The following is a 17,461-nucleotide window of genomic DNA, read 5'->3' as shown; positions in this document are numbered from 1 at the left end:
CTGAGCCTCTGGGAGCTAAGCCAGCTGTCTGTACACCGACCATGGTCACAGAGATGAGGATGTCTGCAGTGGCTGCCTCTGGGGCATGTCCCCTCCATCCATTCCCATCTCTTTCTGCCAGGGTCTTTCCTCATTCTCCAACTAGCTATGTGCATTCCTTCCCTCCTCCCAGCACTCTGGACACCCGCATCTTTGCCTCTGAGATGTTTCACCCTGGCTCTGGGAAGGCCGTCTTGAGGCCTCCTCATACTAGCCTCAGGAGAGGCCCCTGAAATTTTAACGGACAGATTATCGAACTATGTGATGGTGCCTGCCTGGGATCTAGCCCTCTGCCCATTTCCTCCCCAACACCCAGAACTGAGCCATTCTGAGCAGGCCCCAGAGTCCCTGTCCACCCATGAGTAAGGTGGCATACCCAGGGGATACTGTACAGCTGGGCACAGTCCGGTGTGAACGCCCACATGCTCGTGCAGGGGGAGGGGTGGGAGGTACTGTGTGGTACTGTTAGGATGGGGGCAATGTCAGCATAAACAAAGATGGGGTAGGATTCAGCTTGGAGTGGGGTGGGGGTTTAGGGCACAGAAAAGCATCTGAAGTGTGACATGGATCACATGTGAGGCCCATAGAGGCCCTTCTACCCAATGGTGGCGCAGCCACTACCTGGGTCCTGCCAGGCCCAGTGCCATGTGGTCCCCACCTTGCTGCCTGCTCAGCCTGGCAGCATTCCTTTGCAGCCTCCTGCCAGCAGAGCCAGCCCTCTGCCCCCACTGGTGTCCATGCCAGAGCAGCATTCCGCAGGCCCGGCTGCATTTCCCTAGCAGAGACTGAGCCGGGAGGCTATTGAGCAGCTGTCAGGTCCCAGTGCTGGGGGGCATGGTGCAGCCTGGGCCTCCCGCCCCCACTCTCCTAGTCTCACCATCTCCCGGCCCTGCACCAGTCACCTTAAAGGCTTCATCACTGCAGCTGTGGTCAGGGTTCTTACACCTCCTGCCCTGGGTGGCCTGGGCAGCCAGAGGAGACAACCAACTGGTAAGCATGATCAGCCAGAACCAAGTCCTGAGGGCATACAGCAAAATGAGCCTTGGGCTGCCCTGGCATAGGGGTCAGGGGCCGGGCTGGTTGCAGATCCCAGACTCACCCTCAAGTCGGAGGAGCCCAGGCCACAGGGTGGGTGATGGGCGCGGCTAGGGTACGGGGTTCGGTCCCTCAGCATAGGGTCGCTCAGGGGAGCAGGTGGAAGCCTTTTCTGCAGCTGGTTGGGGGGCGGGCCTGCCCAGCTTCCCGATTTCAGGGCCGCCTCCTATTCCGACCCCGCCTCTGTGGCGCAGCTGGAGGGCACCTAGGGTTGATTCCCGGACGAACTTTCTGGCAGAACGGGGACTCCGCGCGGGAGTGAGGCTGGGGCCCATCCGCTAGGATGGGTGTGGCGGGGTCGGACCGGGGGCCCCAGCGGCCCGAGGCAGAGCGGGGAGCGCTGGGGCCGCGCACGCCACGCGTGTCCGCGCCCCCCGCCGGCACGCAGGCCGGGCTGGCCCTTTAAGCGGCCAGACGGCGGCCCCAGCTGACGCGCGGGCTCCAATCGGCGCCCCGCGCCCCCCGCCCGCCGCGCCCGAGGCTCCGGGGCCGCAGCTGCTCGGCGGCTGGACTCGCCGCGGCCCTGAGCCTCCGCCCGCCCGGCCGCGCCCCCGGGGGCCATGGGCGCGGGGCCCTGCGCGGGGGCGGCCCCCAGCGCGGCGCTTCATGGAGCGGCCCGGGCCCGGCCGCCGGGGGCAGCGCGATCCCGCGGGGCCCTGTGAGCCCCCAGCGCCGCGGCACCATGGTACGCAAGGCCCTGCCTGTCCCCCCGTTTATCCGCCCACCTGCCCGCTCTGCCCTCCCGGGCGCGCGGCCCGCGGGCTCCGGGGGGGAGGGCTGGAGAGATCTCCCCCCTCGGCGAGTCTCCCCGACCCCGTCTGGGTCCCCGCGGGCCGGGAATGCGGCGCTTTAGCGCGGCCCTCGGTGGCTAAGGGGTTAAATTCCTGGGGTGGGGGCTAGGGCGCCAGAGGCTGAGGTCTTGCTGGGCACCGGTGGAGGGGGCGCTTCTCGGAGCCCGGGTCGGCGCCGCCCTCGGACTGGGTGATGGCGTGGTGGGGGCTGGTCGGATTCCCGCCTGGGCCTTGGGACACGTGGGCGCTGGATCCGCCCTGCCTGGAGATTCGGGGCGACTGGGCCAAACGGGGCTCGGGGGACGTCTGCAGCTCCTGTCCAAACTCCTGTGTGACCTTGGGCTGGTCGTCTGCCCTCTCTGGGCCTGGTTCCCCTAGGAAGGAGTGGAGGCATGAGCATTGAGGGACTGGCATAGACACCCCTTACCCAGAAGGAGGAGTCTGGAAACCATGAGCCTGTGCCCCTTGCTCAGTATGGGCCCACCCATTGCTGCCCTGTCTTGGAAGGATTGGTGTGCGGCTGGGGGGTGCAGATGGACGCACAGGCTTCATTCCTAGGCTTCTGCACTGGGGCAGGGTAGGGAGCCAGTGGCCTCCTGGTAGCGAGGCAGGGTACCCCTCAGGTGTAGCAGGCTGTGACTCTGGTCAGCAGCCTCAGCAGGTGTCCCTGGCCTCCGCCTCTCCCCAGCCTGGTTTGCAAAGAGGGTTTGAGGGCATGAAACCTGGTAAGAACAGTGCCCAGCCACTCCCCTGGTCTTGCATGGTAGCCAGGCTGACCTGGACTGGACATGGCAGTGGGATATGTGGCTGCCTCTGGCCCAAACAGAATGGGGAGGGGCATTTGCAGCTTCAGGGAATTGGCGCATCTGGCTGGGGAGGCGAGCACACAAGCATTGGGCCTTGTGTGGGGGCTGCCAGGCTAAGGGGCAGCTGTGCCCTGCTTGGGGGCTGCCAGCAATGGGCTCAGGCAGCATCTGGCACCCTGTCAGGAAAGTCCCATCAGGGTGCCTGGTTGTGAGGTTCTCAGGCCCCAGGGACCAAGGATGGTGCTGAAGATTGGCTGGGGATACTGCCTTGGGAATGGGGTCTTTGGGGCAGTGCTGTCTCCACACTAAACCCCCCTCCCCTGTGGAGGCCAGAAGGCCCTGGGGCTGGTTCTGCACATGGGAAAGCCAGGCATTGCCCTTTCCCCGTGGCAGATAGGCACTGGAAGACAGTCTGTGAAGGAAGAGCAGGGTGGACTGGAGCACAGTGGCCTGGGGTGGGTGCCTCCCAACAAGCCTGGCTTTGACAAGCTCGTATCCCGAGCCACTTCCCTGGCCACTCTCTGGCTCTTGAAGGCTCCAAGGAGCCCGTTACAAACCAAGTTGCACCCCGACCCCTCTCTGACCTGCAGGTGGCAGCAGCTCTGGAGGAAGCTGCAGGTTGCAGCTAGCAGTGGTGAGGCCGGAGGAAACACAGTTGGCCCCCTGGGCGAGAGGGCCCCTTCTTAAGTCATTAAAGGCCAAGAAAACCATCCACTTGGAGTAGTGTCCATCCCAGGAGGGAAAGGGTGGGCTTAGTAGAGCTGGGGGTCCAGGGACTCTGCTACTGCTCTCTGTGGGATCTTCCCGTTCTGAGCCTTGATTTCCCCATCTGTGCAATAGGGTTTGGTACCAGAAGATGAATTGGGATGAGTCAGAAGAGGGAGACCAAAGGGGCAGCTTGGCTCCATATCCCTGAAGATTGGCCAGACCTGGGTGGGCCAGCAGCCCTGAGACAGAGGGACAGACGGTGGCTTCTCAGCTGGGGGGAAGGAAGCATGGTAGACCTTAAGGAAGATAGTGTCTGTGGCCAAAAGGCTGGCCAGACGGGGTCTGAGAGTGTGTGGTATGGCTGCTGGCCTGGGCTGCTGGGTATGGAGGGTGGGAACCAGGGCAGATCTAGAAGCTTGTTGCCCTTGGTGGCTCCCTAAAGCTCATCCCAAGGCCCAGGGTAGATTTCATTCAGGTGACTGAGAAGTTGAACATAGATAACCTCTCGGCTCCCCCCGCTATCCAGTCTGGGCCCACCCATGGCTGCTGCACCAGTGGAAGGACTTGCTTGCGGGGTAGGATGGGCTGTAGATGAGTATCACAGGGCTTCCAGGGAGGTTCTGGGGGAGGGAGCCTCTTTGTGTCAGTGGGACAAGGTACTCCTCAAACGTCTGAGGCTCTGACCTGTCTAGACAGGGCCTGCGGAGGGACAAAACCTGGAACCTGGGGGTCGGTCTGACCAGGCAGGTAGTTGGCACATACTAATTGAATATCTGCTGTGCACTGGACCCATACAAGGGACCAGGCAGCCTGCCTGTCTGTGCTGGCCACCTTTTGGGGAAGCTGCTGTGGTAGAGCCAGGAATGATTAAACCAAGCTCCTATTCTGGGTAATTCATAGCTGCTGCATGTGGTCAAAGGGCCTGATAACTGAGCCATCTGACTTCGAGAGCCTCCTTGAGGCTCAAGGCACCAGGTAGTGTGGCGTCCAAGATGGGGCCGTTTCAGAGCCTCTGGGCCTAGACCATACCTGACCTGGGGTCTGGGGACTTAGAGGGAAAAAAGTCTGGGGCAGGCCTTGGGGGTCTCTTGCCTCCAAGCAAGGTGGACAGGTAACATAGCAGTGTCTTCTCACCCCCGCAGAAGCCCTGTGAGAGGGGGAGCTGCTGGCAGCCAGGTCTGGGGCCCTGGGCAGTGGCCTCACCCAAGCTCTGGCCGAGAAAGGAGGGGCTAGTTGGATTCATCAGCTGTTTCCAGCATGGCAGTGGGACCAGGGTGGGGAGAAGTTACAGGCCCGGGCCTGGATTTTTTTCGCAGAAATTCCTACTTCTGCAAGGCCTCAGGCCTAGACCTTGAAGCCCACTGTTGGTGAGGTGAGGGGTTCCCTCAGGTGCTTCCCCGGGGGTCCAGTAGCCAGAGGTCAAGCACCCTGTGAGTGAGGGAGCCTGATTTCCACTCCTGGGGTGTCTGGGGTTGGGCAGGCTTGGTGTTATTTGTATGTATAAAGCATTTCCATGGAGCTCAGGAAACGCTTCTGGGGTGACCACCTAGTCCCAGTTTGCCCGGGTCTGCCCTGGTTTCAGCACTGAAAAGCACTCATCCCAGGAAACCCCTAAGGTACCCCCACCCCTGGATAGTTAGTTACCTGATTCCTTTTCTTTCCTCTTTCCTTCTCTTCCCCTTCCCTGCCTGGGAGGACTTTTCCTGTTTCACTTTCCTCTAGGGTAAGGGCTGGAGGCCCAGGAAGTTAACAGACTAACCCTGGAGCTGATTTTTGGCCTTAAAAGGTCACAGTCAAAGTTTGAGCTCTGAGGGGCAGAGGCTTGGGCTTGATTTCTGGTTCCCCATCATCTTTGCTTGAACTCCAGCTCCTCTTCTGGAACCAGAGTGATGGGTGGGCTGCCGGGCCCCTGCTGGCCTTGGCATGACCTGTGCCCTCTGCCTGGCAGTTGCTGGTTGAGAAGACGACCGACTCACCAGCGGCTGAGTTCTCGCTGGTGGAGGACGTGGCATTGCATTTCGCCTGCTTAATGGGCCGCCTGAATGAGCAGCGCCTCTTCCAGCCTGACCTCTGCGACGTGGACCTGGTGCTGGTGCCCCAGCGCAGTGTCTTCCCGGCGCACAAGGGTGTGCTAGCTGCCTACAGCCAGTTCTTCCACTCGCTCTTCACCCAGAACAAGCAGCTGCAACGTGTGGAGTTGTCCCTGGAGGCTCTGGCGCCTGGTGGCCTGCAACAGATCCTCAACTTCATCTACACATCCAAGCTTCTGGTCAACGCGGCCAACGTCCACGAAGTGCTCAGTGCCGCCTCGTTGCTGCAGATGGCTGACATCGCTGCATCCTGCCAGGAACTGCTGGATGCCCGCTCCCTAGGGTCCCCCGGTCCCGGTACTGTGGCCCTGGCCCAGCCGACCACGAGCTGCAGCCCAGCCACGCCACCCTACTACTGTGACATCAAGCAGGAGGCTGATGCCCCAGGCCTGCCCAAGATCTATGCGCGAGAGGGCCCTGACCCCTACTCTGTGCGCCTTGAGGATGGGGCGGGGGCTGCGGGTGGCACGGTGCCTGCTGCCATTGGGCCAGCTCAGCCTTTCTTCAAGGAGGAGAAGGAGGGTGGCATCGAGGAGGCCGGTGGGCCCCCAGACAGCTTGTGCAAGCTGGAGGGTGGGGACGACTTGGGGGAAGAGCTGGGGGGCTCCGGCGCATACGGCCACCAGGAGCAGTCCCGTATCATCGTGGAGGTGAACCTTAACAATCAGACCCTGCATGTGTGTGCAGGGCCCGAGGGCAAGCCGGGCCCAGCCACGGGCACGGGCCCCAAGGTGCTGGGCCGGGAGGACGGGCTGCAGAGACACCCAGAGGAGGAGGACGAGGACGAGGACGAGGAGGAGGACGACGAGGAGGATGACGGGGAGGAGGACGAGGAGGACGAGGACGAGGAGGAGGAGGGAGAGGGTGGTGGCAGCGGAGGGGAGGAGGAGGAGGAGGAGGAGGATGAAGAGGAAGGGCACAGTGAGCAGGAGGAGGAGGAGGGAGAGGGGCACAGTGAGCAGGAACAAGAGAGCTTGGAGGAGGAGGGAGAGGGGCAGGAGGGGGAGGCAGGGGGCAGGCGGCGGCCAGCAGGGCGCCGGGACAGCCGGGCCGACCCCTCGGCCCACAGCCGCATGGCCACGCGGTCCCGGGAGAATGCCCAGCGCCGGGGCCTCCCTGAGCCAGAGGAAGCCAGGCCGCGGGGTGGGAGGCGGCCAAAGCCACCCCCGGGAGTGGCCCCTGCAGGGGCCCGAGGGCCGCAGGCCACTGATGGGCTCGGGGCCAAGGTGAAGCTGGAGGAGAAGCAGCACCACCCGTGCCAGAAGTGCCCTCGTGTTTTCAACAACCGCTGGTACCTGGAGAAACACATGAACGTGACCCACAGCCGCATGCAGATCTGTGACCAGTGTGGCAAGCGCTTCCTGCTGGAGAGCGAGCTGCTGCTGCACCGGCAGACGGACTGTGAGCGGAACATCCAGGTGGGCCACAGGGCGGCCTCACAGGGCACTGGGCTGATGCCACCCTGCCGTCCCGGCTGGGCCAGACCAGAACTGGGCCCTGGGCACCCAGTATCCGCTGCCCGAATTGCCCAAGAGGGAAGGGCCCGGATTCTCGGTGGTGAGAGTTCAGGGGATAGCATCAAGGAGAGCTTCCTGGAGGAGTCGGGTAGAGCTGGGCTTTGGCACCAGGAGAGATAGGATCGGAACAAACAGTACTCTTGGCCAGAGGAGCAGAGCGAAGCTTGGACTTCGGAGGATGAGAAGAGAGTTGTTTGAGCACAGGAGACCGAGGACAGCCAGCTCTGAGGAGGGATGAGTCAGTGTTTTAGTAAATCCTGAGGGCTGCCAGAAGGCCAGCAGGCCCGCTTTGTGTAACTTCACAGACTGTGCATTGCACAGAAGCACAGACGGAGTGGTAGGGGTTTGCCCAGAGGGGGGCGCCACTCTCCTTTTGCCACAAAGGCTTAATAGAGCCAAGGGGTGGCAGGGCTAGAGAAATGCCCGCATGCAGCTCTTTGGAGGTGCCAGCTGGCCTGGGCCTAGGGAAGAGAAACTGGATGAGAAATTTGGGACCACATGGGGGAGCTGGGCTGGCTGCTGGGCCTCAGGCCAGTCTGCATCTGTGCCAGCTTGCCCTGTCAGGGTGCAGCCAGCACAGGGCCAGCCAGGTGGGTATTTACCTTTTCTGGCTGGGGTGGGGCTGTGGGAGGGAGCAGGTAGTGAGTGCTAATTGCCTGAACTAATTGTTAATTGCAGTGCCCTGTGGAGGAAATGTTACCCGGGGGTTCCCACTGGCCTGCCTGCTGGGCTGCCCTTTGATTCTCCACCTGCACACACCTGAGCCTCCCTCCTGAGGGGGGAGACTGCTGTACCTTTTCTGACCTGGGCGCCTTGACCCAATTTCTGCCCAGGCTGTGGCCTACCCAGCCCTCTGGAAGTGTCCTGCAGGGGTGGGTAGGACAAGGGCTCAGGGAAGAGAAGGAGGGGAATGTGAGGTTCCCACCACCCTCCATTGCGGGTTGGAACCTGGTCCTTCCTGCAGTCCCCGCAGCCAGCACTTTGGGACCTATCTCCTTAGGGATCCCCGTGGTATCAATCAGGGCATGGATCCCAGCTGGGGGAGGCAACAGAAATAATGTGTCAGCTCTGCTAGGACCTGTTATCTGAGGGGGACTTCTCTGTGAACTGTTTGTATAGGCTCCTTGCTCCGTAGCCTTGCAGCCAACTGTGTGTCTCTCCTCTGTAGAGAGATGCCTCACTGAAATTTGAACAGAAGAGGGGCTTCCTGGAAGAGGTGACCCCTAACCCTAGTTGAGTTTATGGATGAGGGAGGGCCACAGGCTGCAGCCCTGCCTGGGTGAGTGGGTAAGTGTTTAGGGGATTACCACCCCCAACTCCCAGAGCATCAGGTCTGGCTGGCCCTTGGACATAAGCATAACTCAAGTGAGGAAATTGAGGCCCAGAGAGGGCCAGTGACTTGTCCTAGGTCACATGGTCCTGACTTAGGGCCCGGGACCTAAGGTCTTCTCACCCTGCAGTGTGTTACATGTGGCAAAGCTTTTAAGAAGCTCTGGTCCCTCCATGAGCACAACAAGATCGTGCATGGCTATGCGGAGAAGAAGTTCTCATGTGAAATCTGTGAGAAGAAGTTCTACACCATGGCCCATGTGCGCAAGCACATGGTCGGTAAGTCTAGTCAGAGGGGGCACAGAGTATGAGGTCAGAGCTGGGCCAGCTGCCAGGTGTGCTGGGAAGGACATCACACCCAAAGGCAATGTGTGGGGGTGAAAAGACCCCTGTCAGCTAAGAGGCCTGGGGAGGCTGGTTGCAGTGGCACTTGTGGCCCGGACAGGTTCTGGGGCCAGGGCTGCCATGTACAGTTGGGCAGGTTGCACATTGCACAAAGCTGCCTGGACAAGATAGCTGGTGGGGAACAGAATCCAGCGGACACTGCTAACCAGGCTGTGGATCCTGTCATGGGGTTGTGTCCACCAGGAAAAGAACACCTTTTTCTAAATTACACAAAGTGCCATATGTGCTGGCACAGGCCCTGTCTCAGTTGTAAGACAGCTGTACCTGATTCTTTCTCACCTTTTGGCCCTCACAAGCCTTCAGGCTACTCTGAATGCAACTCTCCCTGCAGGGGTCACACCTGGCACAGTAAGGGGGACTGCAAGTGTCTGTTGGGCTATTCCACTGCCTTGGGCATGACTGTCCCTCCCCTCTAGGGGGGCTTGGCTGGATGTCTAGTGTCAAGGTGGCCTTCCTTCTTTGTCCACTTGTGGTCTGGGTTCAAGGGAGGGGTGGCCAGAGTGGGCAGTGGGTCCCTAGCCAGGCCTTCCCCCTTCCTCTAGCAGACAGTGCCTGAGGCCTCCAGCAGGACCTGACTGGAAGCTGAGAACCCGGGGTCTAGGTCTCTGCTGGGAGCATGCTGGGTAACCCAGGACTGGTGGTCCTTCCTAGGCTCAGATTCCCCGGCTCTAAGGGGAACCCTCCTTGTCTCCAGTCGCTTCCTCCCAGATCTCCCTTGAGGAGTTTGTTGGCTTTCACCTGTCTATAGGTTCTGGGGGAGCCCAGCTCCCGCCTTCTGAACTGCTTAGAGCCCAAGGCTCATCCCCGGTAAAGCCAACCTTCAGGGCTCAGTACCACTCCTAGACTCCTTCATAGAAGAGGACGCTGAGGCGCACAGAGACCACGCAGGAAGCCAGTGACTGGGCCAGCATTTGGGCCAAGACCAGTCCCACTTGGGATCCTTCCCTCTTCCCCCAAAGCTTTAAGAGTGAGGCGGCCTTAGCTGTTTCCCAAGGCCAGAGGCAAATGGACCACAAGGGCCTCCATGCCTGCCTCACCAGACCTCAGAGCAGACTCAGACACCCAGCTGGGGGGAAGGGACCTTGCCTAGGAGGCAGCCCCAGCTCCTGGGGCAGAGACTGTGAGGTGGGCCCCAGGGTAGGTGGTGCCCCAGGAAGATGCCCACAGGGCTTTGCCAGGAGGCAGGGTCTGGTTCCAGGTTGGGGGCTGTTGGGCAGGACCCCTGGGAAGGGCCATGGGGGTTGCATAGATATGACAGCCATGGCACCCACCCCGCAGCCCACACCAAGGATATGCCCTTCACCTGCGAGACCTGTGGGAAGTCCTTCAAACGCAGCATGTCTCTCAAGGTGCACTCGCTGCAGCACTCCGGGGAGAAGCCGTTCAGATGCGAGGTGGGTTCTGTTCTCCACGTGCCGCAGTTGTGCACAGCTGCTGATGGCCAGGGCCGGGGTGAGGAGTGCCGTCCCTCCCTAACCCAGCCCCCGCCCAGTCAGGCTGGGAAGTCTGCATGGGCTACCTGGGGCGGCTTTCCACAGAGGCAGAGAGGGGCATCTCAGGCAGAGAGCAGGTGGGGATGAGGGGGCCTTCTGAGGAGGAGGGATGAGGGGGCCTCAGCTTTAAGCATAAGAACTCTCTCTACTCTGTGGCCTTTCCCCACATCCTGACCCCAGGCCCACCTGGCCCTGTGTGCCCATGGCCCCTCCACCTCCCTCCATGCACTGCCTGGCCCTGGTAGCACGTCCGCGTCCACCTGCCGTTGCATCCACACCTCCTTGCCTGGGAGTCCCTCCCTGTGTGTGTTTCTGGACCCAGGGTCATGGGCAAGCGCCTCCCTTCTGGAAGGCTGTTCCTCGCTCTGCCCTGGCTTCACTCGCTCCCCACCCTCAGAACTGCAACGAACGCTTCCAGTACAAGTACCAGCTTCGGTCGCACATGAGCATCCACATCGGCCACAAGCAGTTCATGTGCCAGTGGTGTGGCAAGGACTTCAACATGAAGCAGTACTTCGACGAGCACATGAAGACCCACACAGGTAGGCTGTCCCCAAGAAGGGGGTCCCTCAGGCCTGGGGCCCCTGCTCAGGATGCCTGAGATAGCCCTGGCCATGCCCAGTTCTCACCTCTGGCACTTGTCAGCTTCTCTGCGAGGTGAGGCTCTGTCCTCCCTGCCTCCCAGGGTAAAGTGAGGCAAGTATAAAGTGCCCCAGGGTGGAGAGGATCGCAGGGCACCAGGCCCCACTGTGGCTACCTGGGCTCAGGGAGGCTGCCCCGGGCTGGAGCATGGCGACTACCCAGTGACTCCCCGCTGCCCATCACCAAACCCAGGGGAGAAGCCGTACATCTGTGAGATCTGCGGCAAGAGCTTCACCAGTCGGCCCAACATGAAGCGGCACCGGCGCACGCACACGGGCGAGAAGCCCTACCCCTGCGATGTCTGTGGCCAGCGGTTCCGCTTCTCCAACATGCTCAAGGCCCACAAGGAGAAATGCTTCCGCGTCAGCCATGCCCTGGCCAGCGACAGCCCCACCACCACCCCGGGCCTGTGCCCCGCCCGGCCCCAGGCCCACACACTGCCCCTGCTCCCTGGGCTGCCCCAGACCCTGCCGCCCCTGCCCCACCTGCCGCCCCCACCTCCGCTCTTCCCCACCACAGCCAACGCCGGCGGGAGGCTGAACGCCAACAACTAACCGTTAGCTGCACCTGCAGGACCTGGAGCCCAGACTGCCTCTTGGGGGGACCCACTGCCCTTGCTTCTTTGTGGGAGGGCAGCAACCTGCCTGGCACCACTCCCCACCTCCAGAGTGGCTGGGCACTTTGTGCTTGAGGCCCCAACCCTGGGGGTTGCAGGCTGGTATCCCCCCAGAGCAGGTGGGGGATACTGCACTCCCAAGTGTCCCCTTTTCAGTGACTCCTTGAAGCCTTTACTCTTTTTTTGTGGAAGGAAGAAAGAAGAAACTTTGCAGCACCCCCTCCAGGTGAGGGGGTTGCTGAAGGCAGCAGGTGCAGTTGGGAGGAAGGGGCCTAGATAGCAAGTGTGACCTGGGTCGCTGCTGAGGCCTGAGCTGGGGGCGGGGGGGCCAGGCCGAGCCTGAGTCAGCTTCAGCAGCTCATCTCCACCTCCCTTGTGCCCCCTAACTTGCCTCTTGTCCTGGAGAGTTTGGGGGAAAGTTGGGGTGTTAGCCCCCTTTGGAGGAATTGACCCACTGTGAGAGCTGCAGACAGACAGGCAGGGGCTTGGTTAGTGAGTTGGGTGGGGAGTGGCAAGGTGCAAAGACTGCAGACCCAGCTCCGCACCGTGCGGTACGGGCCAGGCAGGGACTGGAGCCCAGGCATTTGCTTTCCCTGCCACAACCCTGCCAGCAGGCATAGGGACCCCCCACCCTGCACCAGGCAGCAGCATGGGCCCTGAGTCCTGGAGAGGACCTTGGGCCTCAGGGTGCAGGTCAGGCCCTGGGTAGGCAGATGGGCTGGCTCCCAGCTCCAGATCCCAGCGGCTGCAGTCAGAGCGCCCCTGCCATGGGCAGACCCTGGGGACAGGGCCCTAAGGGGAGGATTGGGCAAATGTTTTAAGGTTTCAAGGTGCTATTAGTGGGGCAGGGGGCAGGGCTTCTGCTCACAGAGCACCCCGTCCCTCACCAGCTACCCTGGCTGTGTCTCCCACACTAGAGAAGATGTGTGTGTCCATGTCCATCTCAGCGCCCTGAAGGCGGCATCAGGCCTCCTCCTCTCCTTAGGCACAGTCACCACCCACCCCTGCTGGTGCCCAGTATTTTTGTCCCTCTTGGGCCACTGTGCTGGTGGGGAGGCCCCGACTGCCTGTGGGGGGCCTAGGTGTTCAGGCCCCAGGCCGGGACAGGGTGTAGGGGGAGCCCCAGCCTGTGCTCAGTGCTTAACGCTGTCACTGATAGGACACACTTTTTTGTTGTCATTTAATGTCTTTATTCCTGCCTTTAAAATGGGGAGGAAGGTTCCATAAGCTACGTGTTTCCTAGTTAAGCTCTCTCCTATTGTGTTTATACAGTTTTGTTTGTCATACTCTGCACCTTAAACCCCCATGACCACCCCCACATTACCACCTTCCCGAGCATGGCTGGGGTGGGAAGAGGCCTGAGGTCAGGGAGGCAGTGGGGAGAGCTGAGTCCCATCAGCCCAGGGGCTGGTGGGTCGGAACCCCTCTGACCTCCTTGTGATGCCTGTGGCACTGGGGCAGGGGGCTGGGGTCATTTTAATCATCAATAAACGAAGCACTTTATTCTCTACAGATGTGGGGAGGCCCAAGGAGCCCGAGTGATTCGAGGATTAACAATCCAAGCTCCAGCCCCGATTGTTCTCTGGGTTCAGAGGGGGCAGTGCTCTGGCTGCCTGAGTGTGAGGCTGCAGCGGGTACAAGCCAGAGCCTGAGGGTGCCCCTGAGGCTCCCCTGCCATTCTCTGGGGAGGGGAGGCAGGCCCCTCTGTGAGAGAGGAAGGTCTCAGCTCTGCAGCTCCCCTGCCCCAAGGGGGTCCCAGCCTCTTACGGGTCAGTGGCTGGGCCTCCTAGGCTCCCGCTTTACTGTGGCTCTTTGCCTCTGCTGCACCCCTTGATCTCTGGGCTTCTGTGGCATCTCAGGGTCCCTCTCCCGACTTGCCCCTCTTGCTATTTCTAACCTCTGGTCCCAGTGCCTGACAGCTCTTCAGAGCTGACTCACATTTCCCCAAACAGGTTGATCTCCCCCAATGGGTTGTAGGCTGGGTCCCCCATGGCTTCCCCAACCCATGTCACTGACACCTAGGTCTCATGAGGGCTGGTGACCTTGTCGACAGCTAGCCCCACTGAGCCTTAGCTGGCTGTGCCCCTAGTCTTTCAGATGCTGACAAGTAGAGGCTAGAGATGGGGGTCTGGGTGCTGATGGAACCCTGTCCCAGGACGTGGGTGTCCTGTCCTTGTGCACCTCCCCTCTGAGGGCAGGAGGCAGGTCCAGACGCTGGGCTCTGGCCAAGTGCTGATCATAGCTGCAGGTGGGCATGGCCAAGCCCTCCCCTGGGAGGCCCCAGTCCCAGCAGGGCCTGGTGCTAAATGCTCTCTTCCCCTTAGGCCATTATAGGGGGGAGCTCCTTTCCAGCCAGATCACAAAGGTCTGAAGCAATAATGGAACCTCAGCAGTGCCAGTATGGATGGGGTTCTTGTTTTACCAGCTTTTTATGTTAAAAACAAATTAGCATCTGGCTATTGCAGGGAGGGGACAACTGGGCATCATACCCACCTCCCAGGGCTGTGGTGGCGGTTGGGAGGCCTGGGGGTTGTCACCTCTACTGGTAATCTACTGGGGGCTCCTTCAGTCCAGAACCTGGGCCTGCCCCCTCCCCCACCCCACCCTGCCCTGGCTCCCTAGTTTGGGGCCAGCTTGGGGTGAGTGGCCAGAGAAATGAGCTGGGCCTTAAGCCCCATGATCACAGCTCTGAAGCCAGGACTGGGGTCCCAGCCTGAGCCTCAGACCCCGGTGCATGCTGCCATGGCTGCCACAGCACCTCTCATCAGGGGCTCGGTGGTGGCCGAGTGGCTGCACTCAGGCATGTGGACCCTCGATGCCTGGGCCCCAGCGCATGTGGGGTCAGCAGGAGGGTGCGGAGAAGAGTGAAGGGGAATAAAGTCAGTACAGCTGTGCCCTGGCCCGGCCTCCTCTTTATACATCGCCTGCCCTGTTCGCTGGAGAAACCTGGACCAGAGCAGGGGCAGCACAAAGACTGGCAACTTGGTGCTGGCCACGCAGACCTCTGGGCCCTGGAGCATCTGCAGACCGCATCTCCCTTCACTAAGGGTGGGCTGGGCTCCAGCAGGGGACCCCCAGAGTCAGGAGCTGAGGCAAGAGCCAAGGTGCACACCCAAACAGGTGCTGGGCCTTGGGTCAGATGCAGGAGGGGTCTGAAAGGAGAGGTGCCACGGCTGCTGGCTTTGAGGCTATAAAGGCAGTGCCCACAGAGGACGGCCTGTGCAAGTGTGGTTCTCCAAGAGCACCAGGTGTGGAGCCCCAGGGTGGGGAGGCCACTCCCATTAATGTGCTCAACACTGGGGGTGCTGCAACAGGCAGCATGGACTCATCCCTCCCTTGGCGGGCAGAGGAGGTCCAAGGGAGCCTGACAGAGGTGCTGACCTGGACACCAGGGAGGACCGGGGCTCAGCTGGAAGACAGTGGCCTCTGAGGAGGGAGCGGGTGGCGCTCCCCGGGGACCAGTGAGAAGTACTTCATTGAGCAAGTACTGTGGGAGTACTGGCTCTGTGCCAGATGGAATGCCAGGCCCTGGGGTTACATGGTGAATGAGGCCCCTGTGTCCCCTGGACCTGTGATGGGGACTGCCTGGGAGGGGCCAGGAGAGGATGGTAGTTGGGTTCATGAACTGGCCAGAGAGGAGGTGTGGGTGCCAGGATGTGGACCCTGCCTTTCCACACAGTGACACTTTGAAAGGAAGAGGGGCTTGCTCAGGTCACCCTAAAAATGAGGTTCACTGACAGGCCTAGCTGCTCCCCAGTTCTTGATATTCTCCTTCTGTTTCTGCTCTTTACCTTCTTGCCACCTGTTTGCGTGACACATCTTTTCCTTCAGCCCTCCTACCATGTCCCTCATTCTTGCACTATTTCCAGCTTCACACCCCAGAGAGGCTTGGGCACATGCCATGCTAGATAGACTAGGAGGTAGAGGCTGCTGAGTGGTGACAAGTTGAGGATGGTGGGCACCACGGTGGTATCTCTTGCACACTCGCTCCCCAAGCTCTGCTTTTTGGGATGCCTGGAGCATGGGTATTTATACCCTCACTGTAAGGGAGGTGGGGAAAGCAAGTTATGTTTTCTACTCACAATCAGAAAGGCAGGACTCACAATCAGAAAAAGGCTGTCCAAATGTGCCAGGTGGTCACAAAGGATCCGTCTCCCATGCCAAATCCTGGTTCTGGGCCTCAGGCATCCTAAGAGAAATGATGCCACATGCATGCACACCTGGCACAGTTGCACAGCATACCCAGCCTCCTGGAGGAAACTCCCCAGCCTCGCAGGGCTGACTCTGGGCTGGTAGCATGATTGATTCCTCCACGGCATCAGCTGCTCCTCAGTGATGAGGAAGACCAGTGCATGTTGTGAGTGAGCACCAGCCAAATGTCACACAGTGTTGTTTTCTATAGAATCCCTGGAAAAAAATCTGTTTTTAAGGTTTTCTGGGACATCGCTTAAGAAGCCAAATATTTCTAGAAAGCTTTTTTTTTTTTTCCAACAAAAATTTGCAGTTCCTTGTACCTTGTCCTTTCCAGTGCCCAACAGGGCACCAGTTTCAATTAAGTTGGTATTTTGGGGATTTACCTTCACACCTATGATAACCTCCCTTCCACTCTTACTTCCTGATCTTTTCAGTTTCAGGCATCTGTTACTGATTTATTATAACATTCCTATCACATACACACACACACACACACACAGCTTCCTCTCCCCCTTTCTCCAAGTATGGTTATATTATTATTCAGGGTGAGATCAATGTTCGGTGTATATGTTATTATGGCTATGTAAACACTGATCTCAACAAAGCCACATAATAGACTATGACTCCATTTTCTTTCTTGCACTTTTTACTTTTGCCTCTGTTCAAGAATGATTTACTTCAGTCTCTGTGTGCTCGTCACTGCTGCATCCCCACACTCTGCCCTAGGTGTCCTTCCAATCTGTGTGCACATCAGCTCCATCTTGGTGTCATCTCTCCAGAACGATCACTTGCATCCAAGTTGGTTGAGTTGCCCCAGCTATCATGGGAGGATCTCCCTCTCTCCGGGGGATTCCCTTCACTGTTGCCTATATATGGAGCTCCCATTTCCCTGAACCCTCTCTATCTTCCCTTATCTGGGTTTGCTCCCTATCCTGCAGGGGCTTCCCGAGGAAGGGCTTATGGGCACGCAGAAGCTAGTGCTCATCACACAACTGCAAAGGGGCCACACGCATGACCCTTAATCGTCATTACAACCTGTGGGCCGTGCAGCATAATGACCCTGGTGTGCACAAAAGTGAAACCACCTCCCATAAGGAGATGTGAGAAACTGCTTGACGGCACCCTCCAGCCCTATGCTCCCTGTCACTCTTTGCTAAGACGGCAACCCTTTAAGTTTACCATAGAAATCTTAACTTCTAGAAGGTTTATGTCTTAGTGCATAACTTTTCCTAACCCTAAAATTTACCTGGTCCACAGGATCACTTCAGGGAAAGAAATTCTAAAGACCTTGACTGTTTATTCTACCTTCCCACAGGAATGAGTTTGCCTGGGTATAGAATTCTAGATAGGAAATCATTTTCCCTCAGAAATTTAGATGCCAACATTTCTGCTGAGAAGGGTCCTAACCCTATGTGTGTGACCCGTTTTTCCTCTGAAGCTTTCAGGGTCCCCAGTGTTGTGAGCCTTCCCAGCAATGTACATGGTGTGGGTCTTTTCTCACCCATTGAGCTGGATGCTCAGCAGGCCCCGTCAGTCTGGGAAGCTTTCTGGAATTACGGCTCTAAACAGTTCCTTCCCTAAATTTTCTCTCTTCTCTCTTTTAAGTTCTGTTATTTAGATACTGAATGTCAGGCTGGCCCTCTAATTCTCTTACCTGGTCTCATATTCCTCATCTTTTTTGGTTCTAGTTTCTGAGAGGTTTCCTCAAATTTACCTTCCAAACTTTCTATTGAAAA

At 59.3% G+C, this 17,461-nt stretch overlaps 1 protein-coding gene across 4 annotated transcripts; it reads left to right on the top strand.

Annotated features, from left to right (window-relative positions):
- The first annotated feature begins 1,685 nt into the window (after positions 1 to 1,685).
- Positions 1,686 to 14,425, top strand: ZBTB47 (zinc finger and BTB domain containing 47). 4 transcript variants are annotated; one of them, XR_005027138.2, is made up of 7 exons: positions 3,821 to 4,014; positions 5,388 to 6,947; positions 8,507 to 8,654; positions 10,059 to 10,174; positions 10,671 to 10,815; positions 11,108 to 11,757; positions 13,045 to 14,425. XR_005027138.2 is itself a non-coding variant. In XM_036897193.2 (6 exons), exons 1-6 carry the CDS (start codon positions 1,817 to 1,819, stop codon positions 11,467 to 11,469), a joined length of 2,334 nt encoding a protein of 777 aa, XP_036753088.2. In that variant the 5' UTR covers positions 1,686 to 1,816; the 3' UTR covers positions 11,470 to 14,425. The 4 variants fall into 4 exon arrangements, 2 of the variants coding, with proteins under 2 accessions (XP_036753088.2, XP_036753087.2); XM_036897193.2 differs by lacking the exon at positions 3,821 to 4,014 and adding an exon at positions 1,686 to 1,819 and having other exon boundaries at positions 11,108 to 14,425; XR_008995958.1 differs by lacking the exon at positions 13,045 to 14,425 and having other exon boundaries at positions 3,817 to 4,014; positions 8,490 to 8,654; positions 11,108 to 11,281.
- Positions 14,426 to 17,461: the final 3,036 nt, after the last annotated feature.

The sequence above is a fragment of the Manis pentadactyla genome, chromosome 1, assembly GCF_030020395.1.
Source record: "Manis pentadactyla isolate mManPen7 chromosome 1, mManPen7.hap1, whole genome shotgun sequence".
Taxonomy (NCBI): domain Eukaryota; kingdom Metazoa; phylum Chordata; class Mammalia; order Pholidota; family Manidae; genus Manis; species Manis pentadactyla.
Note: the sequence above shows the minus strand (reverse complement) of the source record. Positions and strands in the feature narration are given on the sequence as shown.

Excerpts from the sequence above, each read along its gene's own strand:
- ZBTB47 (XM_036897192.2), top strand. The coding sequence starts at position 3,979 with ATGGCTGCTGCACCAGTGGAAGGACTTGCTTGCGGG. Across the intron at positions 6,948-8,506 it reads ACTGTGAGCGGAACATCCAG|TGTGTTACATGTGGCAAAGC; the intron begins GTGGGCCACAGG and ends CTCACCCTGCAG. Across the intron at positions 10,816-11,107 it reads GCACATGAAGACCCACACAG|GGGAGAAGCCGTACATCTGT; the intron begins GTAGGCTGTCCC and ends CACCAAACCCAG.